At 42.8% G+C, this 20,122-nt stretch overlaps 1 protein-coding gene and 1 long non-coding RNA gene across 2 annotated transcripts; both read left to right on the top strand.

Moving 5' to 3' along the window:
• The first annotated feature begins 1,074 nt into the window (after positions 1 to 1,074).
• On the top strand, positions 1,075 to 2,806 carry LOC149390185 (uncharacterized). The gene is made up of 3 exons (XR_016300398.1): positions 1,075 to 1,183; positions 1,551 to 1,644; positions 2,622 to 2,806. It is a non-coding gene; the product is annotated as an uncharacterized LOC149390185 (long non-coding RNA).
• Positions 2,807 to 13,984: 11,178 nt separating this feature from the next.
• LOC149390184 (ubiquitin-fold modifier-conjugating enzyme) lies at positions 13,985 to 15,455 on the top strand. The gene is made up of 2 exons (XM_089621234.1): positions 13,985 to 14,528; positions 15,225 to 15,455. Exons 1-2 carry the CDS (start codon positions 14,134 to 14,136, stop codon positions 15,352 to 15,354), a joined length of 525 nt encoding a protein of 174 aa, XP_089477360.1. The 5' UTR covers positions 13,985 to 14,133; the 3' UTR covers positions 15,355 to 15,455.
• Positions 15,456 to 20,122: the final 4,667 nt, after the last annotated feature.

Raw genomic sequence — 20,122 nt, 5'->3', positions numbered from 1 at the left:
CGAACGAAGCACACAAGAAAAAAAAAATTCTCAGCCCTGAGTCCCACGAGACCGAGCTCCATCTTCACCGTCACCAAGCCTCGTCATCACCGCCATCCTCTCTCACTCTTCTCCTTCCTTTCCTCTTCGCGCACCACCCAGCACCGAGCCACGTCGCCGCGCGTCCACGCCGAGGAAGAACAACGTCGCCGAGGACCGCCGTGGCGCCGGAGCAAGGAAAAGACACCGGAAGGACGCGAGAACCCTCCGAGAAAGCTAGAACCCGTGGGTTGAGGTGAGATTTCTTCTCCTTGGTTTGGATTCAAAGCTAGGGTTCTTAGATTCAAAAATTGGGGATTTTGAATCCGGAATGAATTCGGTGAAATTGTTTGATTTTAATCGATGTTTGAACTCGGTTGTTGATGTTTATGGCTCGAATTTAAGAATTGATTTCGTATTTCCTTGGTTTGGTATGAATTTGGCCGAAAATGTGATGAACTAGGGTTTGAGTTGGGGCTTTTGAATTCCTGCGTTTCAATTGATGTTTCTGAGACGTTTTTAAACCTGTTTGAAGCTTGGGTTTCGTTTGATAATGGCTGTTCGGTGATGATTTGAAGTTTGGACGTAATTTCAGTGTTTTCACTTGTCTTGGCCGTGTGTGTTTTGTTAGGTTTCTGATGTTTGTGTTGATTTGTTTTAGCTGAGGCTGTGATGTTGAATCTGAGAACCTATATGTTGGTTTGAGTGGTTGTTTTGGCTGAGTATGTTGTTTGGCCGATTGTTTGGTTGGTATTAGTGTTGGCCATAAAGCTTATCTTGGCTAGGTTGGCCGTGTAACTTGGTTGAGCCATATGTTTGTTTGTGACCGTGAGCTTGGTTTTGGCTGGCTCGGTCTCACTGCTCGTGATTATTTTTCTGAGCCTCGATTTGAGTTTTGTGGTCGTTTGGTATTAGAACGTTTCCGGATAATTGGATTTCGGTTTAAGTGTACTTAAATTGGTGTTGGGTTCGGGATTTTTGGAATCGGGATTTGGATTGTGAAACTGATAAGGGTTTGGAATTTAAGATATTAACTCGTCGTTGGATTCCAGGTTTGTATTACAGATCTTGACGGACGAACGGGAACCAGACGAGTCAAGAGCGACGAGATCAGTTTCTGAAGATATCAAGTGATAGAGTTATCGAAATAAAGCTCGATTAACTCGTGAGTTTTAAATCGCTTATAGCGTTTAAATACTCTTAGATATGTACTTTCAGAATTTAAATAAATAATTTATAAATTATTTATTTAACGATGCTTATGAATTTAATTTAATTATTCGTTTGGAATTCTCGGTTATTTTTAATTTCGGATTATTTGATTTATTTAAGACTCGTGATTATTCGTTGAACATTATCTCGTATCACTCTCGATAGGAGGATACGCGAGTCTTGAATAAACCTCCGAAAAACCGGGGAATAATAAATTAAATTCTCGAATTCCGAACCGACTCTAATCCCGACAACGAACCCTATTATCTTTAAGTAAACTCGAATCCATTAACTAACAGATGTTCAACTCCGGATGCTAGTTCTCTCGACGTTCGACAAGTGCCAAGTGTCTCGAAGAACGTGTGAAGCAAGACATCTTCGGGAATCGTCAAGCTTTCTGTCGAACAATTCCGGGTAAGTGTGGAGACATAAGTCAACTACTTTCCAAGGGTATAACCCTGTTTGTTTGTGCATTTGCTTGCTAGTAAACAAGAGTAGGTAAAAGCCTAAAAATGAATAAACTCGAAAGTTAAGGCTTCGGCCACTCTTGCTTGAAAACTTAGCTCGGGTTCGCCCGTTAGGTTCAAACGCTAACTTGAACCAGCCTTGTTTGCTTTGTGTGTGGTTAGACTTCTCTTCTAACTCTAGGAAGTAGGTTAGAATCGAGAGGACGGAAGAGCGATAGACTCTCAAATTCAATCGAGAGTAGAGAGTTCGAAAGTCACATTTCGAGCTTTCAACTTAAAACACTAAACGAGCTTCAAAGGGAAACAATAACTTCTTTCGGGGTTTATCCCGTCACGCTCTTCCGTATATAAGTTTAACGTGTACGCTGCTAGCTGCAATGTACCCAAACTTTAAACTCGTGTCGGTGGTACTCACAAGTCCCTGACTTGTGCTTGGCGGGCCATGCCGGTCCGTGCGCCGAGTACTCAAAGCAATGGGTGAAGGTCGCGCATCGCGAGCTCATTGCTTGCTGGAAGACTCACCGGAAGCTGCCTTGAGCACACCGGGGCGTAGTGGGTGATGGTCGCGGTTCGCGAGCTCACTATGCCAGAGACCAGTGGCGCTGACGTCATGATGAAGGAAGTACCACTAGTGGATCCCAGACATGTGTTAAAACTTAGATCAGTTGACGACTGCTGCTCGAAGTTGAAAACTGGTCTCTAGTCGGACCGGAGGTTATAGCAGTGAGGAGTGTATAACCTTGCGGGACGGCTAGTATTCTAGGATGCGCGCTCATTAGTCACTTTTAGGTGATAGCTGCATCCTGCATTCTTGTTTGCTTGTTCGCACGTCACATGCTTTGCATTAGCTGCTTTTCTTTAATAGGCTCGACTCCCGCTTGCTGAGTCATTCGACTCATAGTTTTATGTCCCTTGGTAATATAGATAAGGGCAAGGCGGCAATGTAGACGACCGAGAAGGAAACTGAGACGGAACGCGTATCTCTTGACCTACGGGCTATGGGTTCTGGCTCGGGAAGTAGACCTCTATATATATAATGTTTTGAATAATATCGACTCTTCCTTAAATAATATCCCGTGTATATATGTGAAGTCGGGAGCTTCTATGTACATATATGTATATATATGAGGGTCGATATACGACTTCTAGTTCTGAAAGAAAAAACGAAAAATTTCCCGAGAATTTCGATAACCACTTTTGTTGTAAACGTTTCCGCATTTTTAATAATATTGTATTTCGTATATTATATGTTTTGTAAATTATGTATTTACTTTAAATGTTTGTTTACATTATATTATTCATATATGATATGCTCCCGCTACGTGATGTTGGTTCCGTCGAGTCGCGGCTTGCGGGCGAGGTGACGACGCTCGCGGGTCGTGACACACACCTTAGTATTCTCATTTGAGAAAGTCAAAGTTCGGACTCACTATGTGATTCCGAACAAGGCCTATTGGTGAAGTACTAAGTTGTGAGTATGTCATGAGTACCTTTGTGAAGTTCTCATAGATATGGAATTCATGTACAAGATTGCTGAAATGCAATGTATGTCACCTCATGCTTTGTTCCTTGGAGTGTGAATAAATGAACTGGCCAGTGTCCAAATTGAGTCCTGACTCTTTTGGATGAAACAATGTGACTTGTTAGCTCCTCGTCAATACATTGTTTCTAACTTATTCACAAGCGACAAAGGAGTTGAGGAGATAACAGCTAGAAGGGTAAAATGGTAATTTAGTATATCCTGACTAGCTGATGACATTCATGAAGGGTAAACATAGATAATATTCAGTGGATCCGCTCATCATAATTAGGTCGAATTCTTGAGTAGAAAATAAATTCATTTGAACCGAGAGATTTTCAGTGTCAGCTCTTTAGTGGAGTCAGTTGGCATTAAGCTAAACTTGGAAAAGGTTTCGTGAACTTTTGAGTCCAAGTGTTTAGCTCAAGCTTTGTTCATTTGGGTCCATGAGGTCACTGTCACGAATCACATCGATAGGAATAGTTAAACTGGAAGCTAAGTCAAAACAAGAACGAAAATAGTTAAAAGGGTATTTTTGTCTTTTGAGACAAAGGATGAAGTGAATGTCAATAAATTTTTTGACAAGTTCATTTGATGACTTAATGTCACTCGGCCATAACTTGTTTATTGGGCCTTGTGGATTAATTTCATTTCATAAGAATTTTATTGAAAATTCTTAATGGGCCTTTTTCATGTTGTCATGAACAAGTGGAAAAGCTTCTAGAAGGCCTTTCTAGCATTAGAATAGGCGCCCACCACCCAAGAGGAAAGAGAGATTATTTTGTGCATAAATGTATTTAGATACTTGCCAAAAGAAAAAGAGGAAACAAATTTGCATATAGATGCACAAGGAATTTCGGCCAAGTGAGAAAAGGGCAAGCCAAGGAACAAAAAAGGAAACAAATCCAAGCCTCTAGGAGGCAGCCTTGGGCGCCCAACATGGAATGGGAAATAAGGGATTTTTGCTCATGAATATGTGATATTCTATAGAAGAGGAAAGTACCTTATTGAAGGTAAAGTCTCTCCTATAAATAGGAGCCCCATTCCTCACTTTTCATTCATCCAAAGTTTTAGAGATTGAGAGCTTCTCTCTCTAGACTTGGCCGCCCCTTCCTCTCTCTCTCTCTAGTTTATATTTTTTATTTTTCTTGTCTTGGCACCTAGGTCCTCACTCGACCTAGTCTTTAGCTCTGCGACTTTGAGACTCGTTCTTAAGTCGTAGTGTTTAAAAGTGCCCACTCACTAATTCCTTCTTTTCGAGTGATTTAGTGATAGAAACTTTCGTGGTTGCTCGAGGTGCCGAGGAAAGAAAGAGAGACGTGCTGTGAGGGGAGACGAGCGTTGCAAACTTTCCACAAGCTTCTTCAAAGTTCAAGCTTCAAGAAAGGTTAGTAAACTTCTAGCTCATATTGGTTTTTAATTACATGTACTTGCACTTGTCTAGGTTAGTAAAAACTGTTTTACTTATAAAAGAAAATTTTTAAAATTCCGCCGCTTACCGAAGCGTTAATTATTTTCTCAAACCTAGATCGATTCCAACAAATGGTATCAGAGCTATGGTCAAAGATTAGCATGTACATGGTTTTTAAAATTATGAGCTTGAAAATCGTTTTCGAAAGTTTACTAATTTTGTGACAAGTTAGAATTGTAATCTTAGATTTTTTTTAATTTAATGCTCTTGTCTTTAAATTAAAAAGCATGTTGATTTTCTATGAGTTTGTTATGTTTTTAAAACATATTAGAATCAGTTCTAAAAGTTTTTAATTTTTTATATTGAAAAACGTGTTTTAAAGGTTTGAGAAATTTCGAGTAAAATTTTGTGACTAGTTTTGATATCTTGCTAGTTTCTTATTTTTACTTGAATCGTTTTATGCTTGTTGTTATTTCTTTTATTCTATGTTATTACCCTGCTAATAAAACACAAATAAAAGCTTTAAACAACATCTTAAAACGTTCCGTTACACTCGATTCTTTTTCGCACCTTAAAAAGGACCAAGCTTTAATTATTTCTTATTCTTCGAGCTGGAGTAAACCCGCATTAAAAGTGGCATAACTCTCTGCTCAGAAATCGAAATTTAATCATTCTTAAATCAAATTAAAGCTCTGTCTGTCCTCTGTCCAATGCCACCGGTTTCGGCTCAAAAGGACATCGGAGCCGCCAGATATGGCGATTTTACTCCGAGGTGCGCGGCTGTCTGAAACTCCAGTTTTTTAGAAATCCGGATTTTCAAACACCACTACCATGAGTTATAGAACTCTAATGAGAAAATTTTCTTGAGCAAAAATGTTTTTCATATGATTATAAACATGATGTGTAAGATTAAAAGTTTTGATTTTTGAAAGATTAATTGAAATTGAATTTTTACAAAACTAGTTTGAATTTTGAAAAACCGTTTTCACTTTCAAACTTGAAAAATATTTTGTCATCCAAATCAAATAAATTTTCAAAATGTTTTCAAAACTATATCTATATCACATATGTTCAAAATCTATATGCTCTTGAAAATATAAGTGGGAGGTCTCCTTGTAGACAAGCCGAAAAATAAAAAGATGTGTAATCTCAAACTTTCAAGTGTTCGAGTGAGTTGAAGTTCACACTTCCCTCACGCACTTTCCCGAAATAGAAAATAGGAAAAGATCGAGTATGTACCTTGTGCCTTTATGCACTAATACTGCTCTGAACATATCGATCTAGGATTCTCTTCTAGTTGTCCGCTCTGTCGCTCTCTAACTAGGAAATTTGTTTCCGAACTTATAAGAGTCGATGAACCAACTCTAAAAACTAAGTGAGAGGGTTATATTCGTTGTTTGTAACCCACGATCCCCAACACTAGTGAAAGATGCAATAACGTGGGACTAAGAGCCGCTCTTGCGACCTTCACTTAAATGTGAGTACTCTAAGGCGTTATTGCTTCGATCATTGCTCAATGAGCTACGTCCGAGAGTGATGCAATGATGACAAGGCCTCCCCTTGGGGGATTGTTTTTCAAAGCTGATCTTTTGGACTAAGTGGTTGGTTACACACTTAGGCTCAATCCCTAGTAATCCTCCCTTGAGGCTCTGCGAAAGGATATGAGTGATCAAACCAATTTACAAGGTGGCTAGTCAAAGCTGATGTATTGACATCTTGGCTAAGCATTAATGATGTGTCATTTACTTATAAAAAGAGATTTTTTGCGGCCTTCTCTTGAGGGAGTAAATTATCGTTTGGTTTATAACACCTTTTGATTTTATAAAAGTCTTAATAAAACTTAAATCCTAAACCAAAGACTAATCATAAACTTGTTTCAACTTATATAGGCAATATGTCTCTCTCAACCATCTCTCAATCTTTTTTTCCTCGATCAAACTCGAAAACGAAAACTACGTAGATTCGAAACGTAACCTCGACATAATACATACCGTTAACAAGCACAAATGGGTACTCACCACCCCGTGTCCTCCTCTGACGAATGATGATTCAACTCAAGAGGACAATGACGCCTTAGCGGCCAGGCTTCGATCCGATGAGATTGTGAGGTGCTATATCTTGGCATCTATGAACAATATGCTGAAAGAGCAACATCGTGACATCGAGACTGCCGCTGACATGCTCTACAATCTCCTTGAGATGTTTGGAGGGCAAAGGCGTCAAACAAGGCTACAAGCAGTCCGACAGTTTATGAACTGTCATATGCAGGCTAGGACTCCTGTTGGAAACTTCATGATACTGATCATTAGTTTTCTGAATAAAATGGAAATCCTAGGATCTGAGATTGATGGGAAGAATATCATAGATATGATCTTAGAAACTCTCCCCGCATCTCTTGATACCTCCAAGATGAACTACTTCATAAACAAGCTAGAGTACACTGTTACCAAGCTTATGAAGGGACTTCACACTGCTGTAGATCTCACTAAGAGAAAGAGGAATCAAGGAGAGGCACATGCTACTGAGCAAAAAGCCTCCGCCTCTGGAACTAAGAACAGACCTTACAAAGCCGATAAAAGGAACTGTCCTGCCTATCTCAAAGCAAAGGAACATAGTATTGTACTAGTTACCGAAGCATGCTTAGTAGCTGATAATGTATCAACGTGAATTCTTGACTCCGCTGCTACTAACCATATTTGTTGTTCCTTGAATGGTTTCAAGAAAACCAAAAGCTTAGAGGAAGGCGAGTTCTGTTTCAAATGGGGTGATGGGAGCCTGGTGTCCGCGAAGGCTGTGGGATCCGTGACGCTGTCTTTTGAAGACCGCACTTTAAACTTGAATAATGTTTATTTTGTTCCTACCTTTGGGAAGAACTAAATATCCGTTGCTCGTCTTCGTGAGCAAGATTATTGTTTAAAGTTCATTAAGAATGGAATTCGTATTTCGTTTCCTGATAATTCTTTTGTCACTGATGCATGTATGAAGAATGCTCTTTTCTACATCTATCCCACTAAACCTTCTCTTTTAGACACCGAAATAGATAATGATCTGATTAGGGAGCCAAAGAGGATCAAACTTTCTGAATCCTCCGATCTAACAAAATCAACATACCTCTGGCACTTAAGACTTGGTCATATCAGTCTAGATAGGATTAAGAGACTTGTGAGGGATGGTCCACTCCAAGCCTCTGCAATAGGTTCACTACCTACTTGTGAATCCTGTATAGAAGGAAAAATGACTAAGCGACCTTTCTCCGATAAGGGTCGAAGAGCCACTGAGTTGCTGGAACTAATACATTCTGATGTATGTGGTCCGCTCAACCAACAGGCACGTGGAGGATACGAATACTTCGTTACCTTCACTGATGACTACTCAAGATATGGGTTTGTCTATTTGCTCAAACACAAATCCGAGACCTTTAACGTATTTAAGGTCTTTAGGGCTTTAGTGGAAAAGCAAACTGGCAAAGTGATCAAAACCCTTCGATCCGATCGAGGTGGTGAGTATATGTCTGGAGAGTTCGATGACTTTCTTAAAGAAGAAGGTATCGCTTCTCAGCTTACCGCACCTGGCACACCTCAACAAAACGGAGTGTCAGAGAGAAGAAACCGAACTCTAATGGAGATGATTAGATCAATGATGAGTTACTCATCACTCCCTCCTTCCTTTTGGGGATATGCCCTCGAAACAGCCGCTTACATTCTGAACCAAGTTCCGTCTAAAACGGTTCCTGGTACTCCTTATGAAAGATGGACTGGCCGTAAAGTAAGTTTGGGCCACATCCGAATTTGGGGTTGCCCTGCACACGTGCTGAGGCAAAAGACTAGCAAGTTGGCTAGTAGGTCAGAATTGTGCCTGTTTGTAGGATATCCGAAGGAAACCAAAGGTTTTACTTTCTATAGTCCCGAGGACGATAAGACTTTCGTTAGCACGAATGCTCGTTTCCTCGAGGAGGACTTTATGAAAGATGCAAAACCTAGAAGCAAAATTGTGCTTGAAGAAAAGTTGGGTGAGGAAGCTTCTACCTCATCTGTAAGAACTGTTCTTACCCCAACTGAAACACAACCTAACTCATCAGAATCTCGTCAAGTAGTACTTCGACGTAGTGGGAGGGCTGTTCAAAAGCCTGACAGGTACATGTCTTATGGAGACTCTCTTGTAGCCGTCTCCGACATGGATGACCCTGTTTCCTATAGCCAAGCGATGGCTTGTTCTGAATCAAACCTTTGGCTTGACGCCATGAAAGTTGAAATGCACTCGATGTATGTCAACAATGTCTGGAAACTTGTAGACCTTCCTGAAGGGATTAAAACCGTAGGGTGTAAGTGGATATACAAGAAGAAAAAGGGTCCTAATGGGAACGTCGAGACGTTCAAAGCACGACTTGTGGCGAAGGGTTATACCCAACAAGAAGGGATTGACTATGAAGAAACCTTCTCGCCAGTCGCGATGCTTAAATCCATCCGCATACTCCTATCCATAGCTGCAGCTCTCGACTATGAGATCTGGCAAATGGATGTCAAGACAGCCTTTCTGAATGGCAGTCTTGACGAGCGCATTTACATGGCTCAACCAGACGGTTTTGTGGATAAAGGTCAAGAGACCAAGGTTTGTGAGTTGCTTAAATCCATTTATGGACTAAAGCAAGCATCTAGGTCATGGAATATTAGATTCGATGAAACTGTAAAGAGCTTTGGCTTTGAACAGTCAATAGATGAGCCTTGTGTTTACAAGTTAATACACGAAGGCAAAGTTGTGTTTCTGGTACTATATGTCGATGATATACTACTCATTGGTAATGACGTGGGTAAGTTATCTGAGGTTAAGGTCTGGCTGGCAAAGCAATTCGATATGAAGGATCTAGGAGAAGCCGCGTACATTCTGGGGATCCAAATCTTTCGAGATAGGAAAAACCAGACCCTGTCGCTCTCTCAAGCATCTTATATTGATAAGGTAATGGATCGCTTCTCGATGCAAGACTCCAAGAAGGGCCAAACACCCTTTAGGCATGGAGTTTCACTCTCTAAGGACCAGTCTCCCAAGACTGCACAAGAGACTGAAGACATGAGGAAGATTCCTTACGCCTCTGCCGTAGGAAGCCTCATGTATGCTATGCTTTGCACTAGACCTGACATCTGTTTCGCCGTTGGCGTAGTTAGCCGTTTCCAATCCAACCCTGGACCCGAGCACTGGATTGCTGTTAAGCATGTTCTTAAGTATCTTCGAAGAACTAGGAACTTGATGCTTACATACTCAGGTACTGACCTGACTATGACGGGATATACCGACTCCGATTTTCAAGCGGATAAGGATTCCAGGAAATCCACTTCGGGATCTGTGTTCATCCTTAATGGTGGAGCTGTTGTGTGGAGAAGTATTAAGCAATCTTACATTGCTGACTCCACAATGGAAGCAGAATATGTGGCTGCCTGTGAAGCATCCAAAGAGGCTGTATGGCTTAGAAAATTCCTTAAGTATTTGGAAGTTGTTCCAAACGTCGACGAGCCCATGACCCTTTATTGTGATAATAGTGGGGCTGTCGCTAACTCAAAGGAACCTAGAAGCCATAAGCGCTCTAAGCATATTGAGAGGAAATACCATTTGATTCGAGAGATCGTGTAGCGCGGAGACGTGGAGGTGAAGTAGATCTCTGGCAGATCTATTCACCAAGGCCCTAGCGAACATGGTCTTCGACCAATTTCGAGAGGGATTAGGCATGTAGGACTACTCACATCTTCTTTGAGTCAAGTGGGAGTTTGTTGTCAATGGTGCCCACAAGAAGAGTAGTAGTGTCTATTTATGTACATTTGATGTCATATAGTCTTACGAAGACTCTTGCTTGTAATTGCTTATTCATTAATAATAAAGTTGAAACGTTCATTCATTCTTTCTTTGTTTGAAGCTTTATGATAAAACCTTAGTCTTTTAGTCCATAAACAAACTTAACAACTTACGAAGAGACAAATGTAGATTTGCATGAACAAACTCTTCGTAGTTTGCTTAAAACGATATATTCGCAATCTTAGGGTCAAAGGACTATTGACCTCAGTATGATTGTTAGAAGAATCTATGATGTCTGGTTATGAGGCATTGAGAGTTGGGGACTCTATAGTTCTTCTAGGTATCTTCCGAAGGTACTGAATTGACGAGTGCACTTCTAGAGACAATATAGGAACAAACCATTTAACCTCTTATGTCTCGAAGTCACTATGTATGAATTGCATCATGCTTACCTTAATCCTGAAATGAAACATGCCATTTCACACCTTAGTATTCTCATTTGAGAAAGTCAAAGTTCGGACTCACTATGTGATTCCGAACAACGCCTATTGGTGAAGTACTAAGTTGTGAGTATGTCATGAGTAACTTTGTGAAGTTCTCATAGATATGGAATTCATGTACAAGATTGCTGAAATGCAATGTATGTCACCTCATGCTTTGTTCCTTGGAGTGTGAATAAATGAACTGGCCAGTGTCCAAATTGAGTCCTGACTCTTTTGGATGAAACAATGTGACTTGTTAGCTCCTCGTCAATACATTGTTTCTAACTTATTCACAAGCGACAAAGGAGTTGAGGAAATAACAGCTAGAAGGGTAAAATGGTAATTTAGTAAATCCCGACTAGCTGATGACATTCATGAAGGGTAAACATAGATAATATTCAGTGGATCCGCTCATCATAATTAGGTCGAATTCTTGAGTAGAAAATAAATTCATTTGAACCGAGAGATTTTCAGTGTCAGTTCTTTAGTGGAGTCAGTTGGCATTAAGCAAAACTGGGAAAAGGTTTCGTGAACTTTTGAGTCCAAGTGTTTAGCTCAAGCTTTGTTCATTTGGGTCCATGAGGTCACTGTCACGAATCACATCGATAGGAATAGTTAAACTGGAAGCTAAGTCAAAACAAGAACGAAAATAATTAAAAGGGTATTTTTGTCTTTTGAGACAAAGGATGAAGTGAATGTCAATAAATTTTTTGACAAGTTCATTTGATGACTTAATGTCACTCGGCCATAACTAGTTTATTGGGCCTTGTGGATTAATTTCATTTCATAAGAATTTTATTGAAAATTCTTAATGGGCCTTTTTCATGTTGTCATGAACAAGTGGAAAAGCTTCTAGAAGGCCTTTCTAGCATTAGAATAGGCGCCCACCACCCAAGAGGAAAGAGAGATTATTTTGTGCATAAATGTATTTAGATACTTGCCAAAAGAAAAAGAGGAAACAAATTTGCATGTAGATGCACAAGGAATTTCGGCCAAGTGAGAAAAGGGCAAGCCAAGGAACAAAAAAGGAAACAAATCCAAGCCTCTAGGAGGCAGCCTTGGGCGCCCAACATGGAATGGGAAATAAGGGATTTTTGCTCATGAATATGTGATATTCTATAGAAGAGGAAAGTACCTTATTGAAGGTAAAGCCTCTCCTATAAATAGGAGCCCCATTCCTCACTTTTCATTCATCCAAAGTTTTAGAGATTGAGAGCTTCTCTCTCTAGACTTGGCCGCCCCTTCCTCTCTCTCTCTCTAGTTTATATTTTCGATTTTTCTTGTCTTGGCACCTAGGTCCTCACTCGACCTAGTCTTTAGCTCTGCGACTTTGAGACTCGTTCTTAAGTCGTAGTGTTTAAAAGTGCCCACTCACTAATTCCTTCTTTTCGAGTGATTTAGTGATAGAAACTTTCGTGGTTGCTCGAGGTGCCGAGGAAAGAAAGAGAGACGTGCTGCGAGGGGAGACGAGCATTGCAAACTTTCCACAAGCTTCTTCAAAGTTCAAGCTTCAAGAAAGGTTAGTAAACTTCTAGCTCATATTGGTTTTTAATTACATGTACTTGCACTTGTCTATGTTAGTAAAAACTGTTTTACTTATAAAAGAAATTTTTTAAAATTCCGCCGCTTACCGAAGCGTTAATTATTTTCTCAAACCCTAGATCGATTCCAACAATTACGTTTCGGAAGACTAAGGTGTCATCCTCGAGTCCTTCATCAAGACGACGCAAGGAGTACGCAATTGGATTGGAGCGTTCTGTAGCTGAACCGAAAATCAATATAAGTACTCGTTTACTCTTATATCGGTTACTTGACTTATATGCTATCGTGAATTAAATTAATTAAACATAACTAGATCTTGTTAATTATAACCATAATTTAATTAGCTTATGATCAGCGTAATTAATTATTTTTCCGCATTAATATGGTTATATGGTGGAATCATCTCAAACGAGTCGCATCGGAGTGATCGTTCGTGTCCGATGCGAGCTCGATCCACCGACAGGTTCAGTGGTGAGGTTCTGGGAAGATGATTGGGTTGAAGTTGGGACCTTCTTAGAAAGGTTTCCAGGGCTCGCTCGTCTTTGCCCGCTTAAATCGGTCAAAGTTAATCAGATCGCCATCTTTTCCGACGAGTTCTCTGGAAAAGTTTATTGGAATTTTAATTTTCCCCGGAATCTTTCAGATAGAGAAGCGATTGTATACGCGGAGCTTAGTCATATCTTGGATCCTATCTCCCTTTGGACTAGTTTCGAAGACCGAAGAAAATGGCTCGATGATACAGGTTCCTTCTCTTCAAAGTCTATGTATTTAGACTTGGCTCCTGTCTCTCCCTCTCCAGCAGTGGCCATGGTCGACGGGATTTGGAAGGCAAAAGTTCCTAAAAAGGTTCAATTTTTTGGGTGGAGATTGGTTCTTCTCAAGGTAAACACGGCCGACCTCGTCCAACGGAGTAATCCCCAATGGACCCTTCTTCCGAGCTGGTGTCCCTTGTGTAGAAGCGCAGCGGAAGACATCCAACATCTCTTCCTGGAGTGTCCCTGTTCGTCCCTCGTCTGGGACTGGATTTTTAAGAATTTCTCGATTGAAAATTATCGGCCTAATTCCGTGGCCGAGCTATTTTCGTCGCCAGCTGCGTACAACAGGAATCCTAAGTGGACGGCTGCTTTCAAGATAGCCAGATTGGCCGCTGCTTGGTGTATTTGGGGCAAAAGAAACAAGGTCATTTTCGAGGACGAGGTTTGGTGCTTCGGAGCGGTGATGGAAAGCATTAATCATTGTATTGCTCTCTGGTTACATGTCAATTGTAAAGATTTTTATGATTTCCCTTTTTCTATTTTGTCTAGACACTGGGTTTCAGCTTTGGTCTGAGGTTGTGGGCTGGTAGTTTCGGTGGCTGTTTGTTTTAGGCCTGCCTGAGCTTTGTTTTCCCCTGTACTGTTCTCCTTTGCTTCGGAGCTATTTCAGTTATTAATAAAATTTATCGTTTCTATAAAAAAAAAAAAAAAAAAAAAAAAAAAAAAAAAAAAAAAAAAAAGCCACCCATTTTCAAAGAGGGCATATATGCGTCATTTTCTCTTTAAATATAGAATTTCTCATGATAAATGTCTTTAGATTCCTGTCACGTAATATTGTACAAAGCAAAGGCGCAATTGGAATCGGAGGATAAATTAGCAAGAAGAAGAAGGAGAATTGTCAACATAAAAAAATAAAGGTTAGGGTTAGGGTTTGGAAAAGAGATCAATGGAGGGATGGGACACGAGCACGAAGTCGACGCTGACGAAGATCCCTCTTCTGGCGACAAAGGCCGGTCCTCGCGACGGCGCTCAGTGGACGCAGAGGCTGAAGGAGGAGTACAAGTCCCTGATCGCCTACACTCAGATGAACAAGCAAAACGACAACGACTGGTTCAGAATCTCCGCCGCGAACTCTGACGGAACTCGCTGGACGGGAAAGTGCTGGTACGTTCACAACCTCCTCAAGTACGAGTTCGATCTCCAGTTTGACATCCCCGTCACTTATCCCGCCACCGCGCCGGAGCTCGAGCTCCCTCAGCTCGACGGAAAGACTCAGAAGATGTACAGAGGTGGTAAGATATGCTTGACCGTTCATTTCAAGCCTCTCTGGGCCAAGAACTGGTATGGATTTCGCTCATTCTCTCTCTCACTCCTAATTTAATTTACTTTTGATTTTTTATGTATTTGGAATAATCGATTCAGCTATAAAGAACAGAATTTGTGAATCCGATTTTGATAGTAATCAGAGTAGAACCTAGGAATAAATATTATTAGTTGTTATAACACCCAATTTAGGAGATCAGTAGTTAGATGTCTTTGGTAGTTCAAGTACCCAATTGAATGTATTCTGTTGAGGGTCTCATATTTGAAAGGTAAAGGAACTTAACAATATATATATATATATATATTTACACAAAATTTAACGTCTTAATAAGATCGTAGGTTAGTTTCTTCTCTAAAAATAAAAAAAAAATAAAAAAATTCATAGGTTAACAAGGTTCAATAAGGTCGTATGTTCCTTTCCTCTCTCGCTGGCAATTGATATGTTGATGAAATTATATAATACTTAATATGATATCACTGCTCATCCGTCCAAGCATAATGGGATTTGGTCTATAACGGGTACAACAGAAACATAAAGATAGGCTCATTAGAGAGAGACTAAGACGGAAAGATAAGAGTTTTTTTTGGAGGAAATGCTAGAAAGGGAAAAAAAGAAACTAATGCATATACAATTGATTTGTAAATTCCATTAGCAAATCTTCTACCAGTCTTTGAGATGTGTAATTCATGCAATCATTTTTGTTTTCATTGCAGTCCAAGATTTGGAATAGCTCACGCATTATGCTTAGGGCTTGCTCCGTGGCTCGCAGCCGAGATTCCCGTCCTTGTGGACTCTGGTATGATCAAGCACAAAGACAACACTGCTACGTCCTCTGAATCATAAGTCTGTTCCATTTCGTATATCATGTCAAAGATATTTGTAAAACTATAACATTGTATCTTCGGCCAGAGAATAATAAGAATGTTGAGGCAAAAAGTTTGTGAGTTTCTGTGTTATCATAATGACAATGTATGTGCCAAGTTAGTTCTTGAGATGGACTAGAGTAGATCATGATTTGTCTTCCGGAAAAAGAAATATTAAGCTTCTATCTTACTTACAGAGCTGACACTCGAAAAAGTACTTAGCCTGAGTTATTCTTTACATCAAAATAGTGGTAAGGGTGATTATTGGGACCTTATACGTCCCCAGTTCGATTCCCCTTATACGCAACTATTGGAACCATTGGGATAGTCTTTTAGTCAATAATGTTAGGACCTCGTAAATATTAGTCGGGTCGAACCAGTATAATACGGTTATCAAAAAATAAATGTAGTTATTTTAGTGGGGGAATTTCTTGTATTTATTGCTCTTTCTTTCTTTAAAGATAAAATGATGAGCAATAAAATAACTACATATAATAAAGATGTGCTTCACTTGGGGAACCCCTCTTTTGAGTAGAAACAAGTCGGAATGTTTGGATTATTTGAAACAAAAAGTTCATGATCGTATCGAAAGGTGGATGGAGAAGACAATTTCCAATGCTGGGAGATTGACTTTGGTTGAATCGGTTATCCAAAGTATTCTGGTTTATGCTATGTCCACCTATAAGTTTCAACGGACTTTTTGTCAATGATTAGATAAGATGACTCATAAATTTTGGTGGAATCACATTTGTAAGCCGAAAGGGAGAGGGGGACTTGGTTTCCGGAAATTCGAAGATATGAACTTGGCACTCCTCTCGAAGTTGGGATGGCACATGGTTGCTAAACCTCCCTTGAGATGGGCGGAAATTTTTCACAAAAAAATATTGTGCCTCGGGGAACTTCTTCGATGTGAATCCCAAATCATATCACTATAAAGGATGAAATGACATTATTGCCACCCGAGAGATAATAAAAGCTAATAGTTGCTTTTGGTGGGGAGGGGTAAAAGGGTAAAAAAATTTGGGGAAAAATGGCTTTACTCATAAGAGGTCATTGATGATGAGGCTGATTCAGATCTTATGAACATTTCGGTGGATATTCTTTATCAATAAGGAACTCGATAATGGGACGTTAATGTAATCATCCAAATCATATGGGAATATAAGGTGGCCGATATCCTCAACAATCGTACTCTTAGAAAACCCTGTTGTCGGTCGTTTTCGGAAAACCCGAGACGCCAAGAAGGCACGTCACTTAAAGGGCCGATGGTAAGGCCAGAGGTCCCGAAAAGTGACAAGTCTTCAAGCCCTCGCCCAAACTCTTGACTCCCTGAGTCGAGCCTAGCCCCTCGAGTTGAGACTTGAGTCGGCTCCTCGAGTCGAGTCTCGCCCCTCGAGTTGACACCTGATTCAGTCTCCCCGAGTCGAGCTTCGCTCCTTGAGTAGAGCCTCGAGTCGGTCTCCTCGAGTCGAGCTTTGCTCCTCGAGTCGAGCCTTGAGTCGGTCTCCTCGAGTCGAGCCTCGCTCCTCGAGTCGAGTCTCGACTCGAATCCTATCCGTCGAACATAAACATTTGCGTCATAAACCCAAAGTGCAAAACTCACAATAGCTCAAACGGGCTCGGAAGGACGACGGTCGTGAAAAGCCCACGAAGGCACAGCCCCGCGCGCGCCACGCTGGCTTCACCGCGCGCGCCGCGCCCGGGCAAGGTCGCGCCGCGCACTGAGCGGCGCAGCCCGCGCGCCGCGGGTTGCGCGCCGTGCGCCGCGCATAGTGCGCCGCTGCCCCTTGTGCGCCTCCTCTTGGAAAGGTGGGCGCCCTGAGTCCCACATTGGCGACGAAGGACCCCCTTAGGGTCCCCGAACACCTATATAAACCCCCTCTCACTGAGGGGGAAACCATCCCTTCATCTCCTATCGACACGCTCGATTTCTCACTCTTCTCTGCTTCTCTTGATGCCATATCTGGCCCGAAGGATTCTCGCAAGTCTCTCTTGTTCTCAGAGGTTCCGAAGCACTCACGGGGACTTCCCAGACGTCGCTCCCTCTGACTGAACGCCCCCCGGTGCTCAAAGCACGTCCCTAGGGTTCTCGACTAGAGTCCCTCTGCGCGTCTAACACGCTAGACGCGCACGCGATCTCCGAAGTTCTGAGACGCTGCCGAGGACTCCTCCGCGCCTCGTCTCCTTCGTTGAGCACGCTTCTCCGCCAAGGTTCCACTCCTCATACTGCGTCCTACACGCTTGAACTACGTTCTGACCTGATCCTACACACGGGTACGTAGGCAGCTGACACCCAAGGCACGGTCACTCCTCCTCCTTACCCCTTTCCTCCTTTGAGAGGCGGGTTGATCAGAGAAAGCGTAGCTCGAGACTTTCGAGTTCACACTTTTGACCCGGGTGCGATCACTTGGTTCGGCCTTAGATCGAACCGCCCGAGGTATACAATAGTTGTTCATTTTCGTGCGACAACATTTTGGCGCTAGAAGGAGGGGGCTTCCCGACCTGTTCAGCCCGAAATCCCTTCTATTAATCTTCTTCTTTTCTTCTACCAACTCAACTTTCTCGGACTTGAGAAAAGATGAGTAGTCAGCCACCCGTACGTTCTGAGGGCGTGAACAACCCCGATAACGTCACTGGGACCAAGAAATACTTATTGCACTCCTGAGCGTATGGTGACGAAGAGTCGCTCCATGAGGAGAGCTCGACCCGCTCACCATCTCCATCTCCGGATAGCAGGGACAACCGCATCATGGAGTTGGAGGAGAATGTCCGCCGGCTGAAGGCGAAGAACGCGAGGTACCACAGCCGACTGGCTGCAAAGCGACCTGCGCATGACAAGATCCCCAACGGGGATGCTGAGAACCTCAACGAGGAGAGCCGCGACCGCGACCCTGATTACGAGGGTACCGGGGATTCGGAGGATATCAAGACTTCTCTCACGAAGGACGGGGAACTCCCCGCCGTGTTTGAAGCCGGTCCGTCAAATCCCCTACCCCGGGCAGGCGACGCGCCGGCAGCTTCTCAAGAGGGGAATTCCCGACGTTCAGCCCTCGACCGACTAGGTCGAAGGGAGAATGTTGCAGAAAGTCAGGGCACGCGAAGAGCGCGCCGTCGCAGACGAAGCCTGCGCCTCCGTACGACCAGCCCTAACCTTAGGCACCACCTCACTGCTCAACGCATTGGCGTGGCAATGATCCGAGAGAGCGGCTAAGCTCTAGACCCAACATCCCGCTGGCAGCCCCAACTAACGGGAATCGCCGCGCAGGGCAAGGGTCTAACGAAAGGCGACAGGTAACTCCTCACGAACAAGGGGTTACTCCAACGACCGGTCTCGATGTGGTCACTATGATCCACAATCTTCGAAATGAGGTGCGAGATCTCAGAGAATACGGAATAGGTGGAAGCACCTATGGGGTCGTTGAGGAGAACTCCTTACCTTTCACGGCTCAGATATTGGCTGAGGTTTGTACGGGGATTTTCAAACTCCCGAACCTCACTCCCTATGATGGGAAAGCAGATCCTGCTTACCACATCCAGCACTATGAAACCTGGATGACGATGCAGGGTGTCTCTCCTGGCGCCATGTGCCAAGCTTTTAGTTTGACCCTCGTCGGACCCGGTTTCGAGTGGTTCAAGAACTTAAGGCCAGGAAGCATCCACTCGTTCAAAGACCTGAAGGACATGTTCCTAGCACGGTTCGCTAGATCTATGGTCCAAAAGAAGACCAAGATGTACCTGTGGTCAATCAAGCAAGAGAGTGGTGAGTCTCTTAGACGATACCTCGCCCGATTCACTGAAGAGTCAAACAAGGTCGACCTCTTTGACGACGGTGACGCAATTGCCGCTATCATAGAAGGCCTACGCACAAGTGACTTCCTTAAGTCGGTCGTCGGCCGTGTCCCTTCTACCATGGCCGAGTTAATGACTCAGGCTAAGACCTTCATGGGAGTCGAAGACTACCTCGACGGCCGCAAGAGTAACAATCAGAGCTCTCGTCGTCGAGAGGAACCTAGCCACGAGCAAGGCGAACCTCGTAAAAGACGAAACAAGGGAAATCAGGTTTCTAATAACCAACCCCCTGTACCCCAGAAGCCGCGACTTGCGGAAAACTTCAAAGGGTATTCGTCGTTCACACAGTTGAACACGGCGCCGGAACGAATCCTGGCTCTGGCACGTGACAAGTTCACGCCCCCGGCCCCAATGAAAAAGGATCCCGCAACTCGCGATCGATCTAGATATTGTGAGTTCCATCGGGAATACGGTCATTTGACCTCGGAATGCTACAACCTTAAAAGGAAAATCGAGGCTCTGATCCAACGGGGTGAGCTGAAAGAGTTCGTGTTACGCATGATTAGCGCTGCGGGCCCCACCACGAACAGACCACAGTCTGGTCAGGGAGAAGGAACAACCGCTTCTGCGGAACGAACCGCGGCTACTGCCAACGCCAATCCGCAGCTCCACGTGGTGACCATCATATTGGGAGGTCCATAAGATGGGGATTCAGCTCGACAACGGAAGAAATTCCTTAGGGCCGCGGCTCAGGAAGGCGCTGCTATGCACGTCAACTTCACGTATGAAGAGCCTCCGTGTTTGCCTCACGAGACGATGTATTTCACCAATGAAGAAGCCAAGCGAGTTGTGCATCCACACAATGACGCAATTGTGCTCAAGGCCCAAGTGGCCAATAACTTGGTGAAAAGGGTTCTCATCGACAACAGCAGCGCTGCCGACATAATTTTCAAGTCCAC

This window comes from Urtica dioica, chromosome 7, assembly GCF_054948205.1.
Source record: "Urtica dioica subsp. dioica isolate 48M chromosome 7, U.dioica_male_clone48M_v1_H2, whole genome shotgun sequence".
Taxonomy (NCBI): domain Eukaryota; kingdom Viridiplantae; phylum Streptophyta; class Magnoliopsida; order Rosales; family Urticaceae; genus Urtica; species Urtica dioica.
The sequence above is the reverse complement of the archived record's forward strand: the minus strand, read 5'-3'. Positions and strand labels throughout refer to the sequence as shown.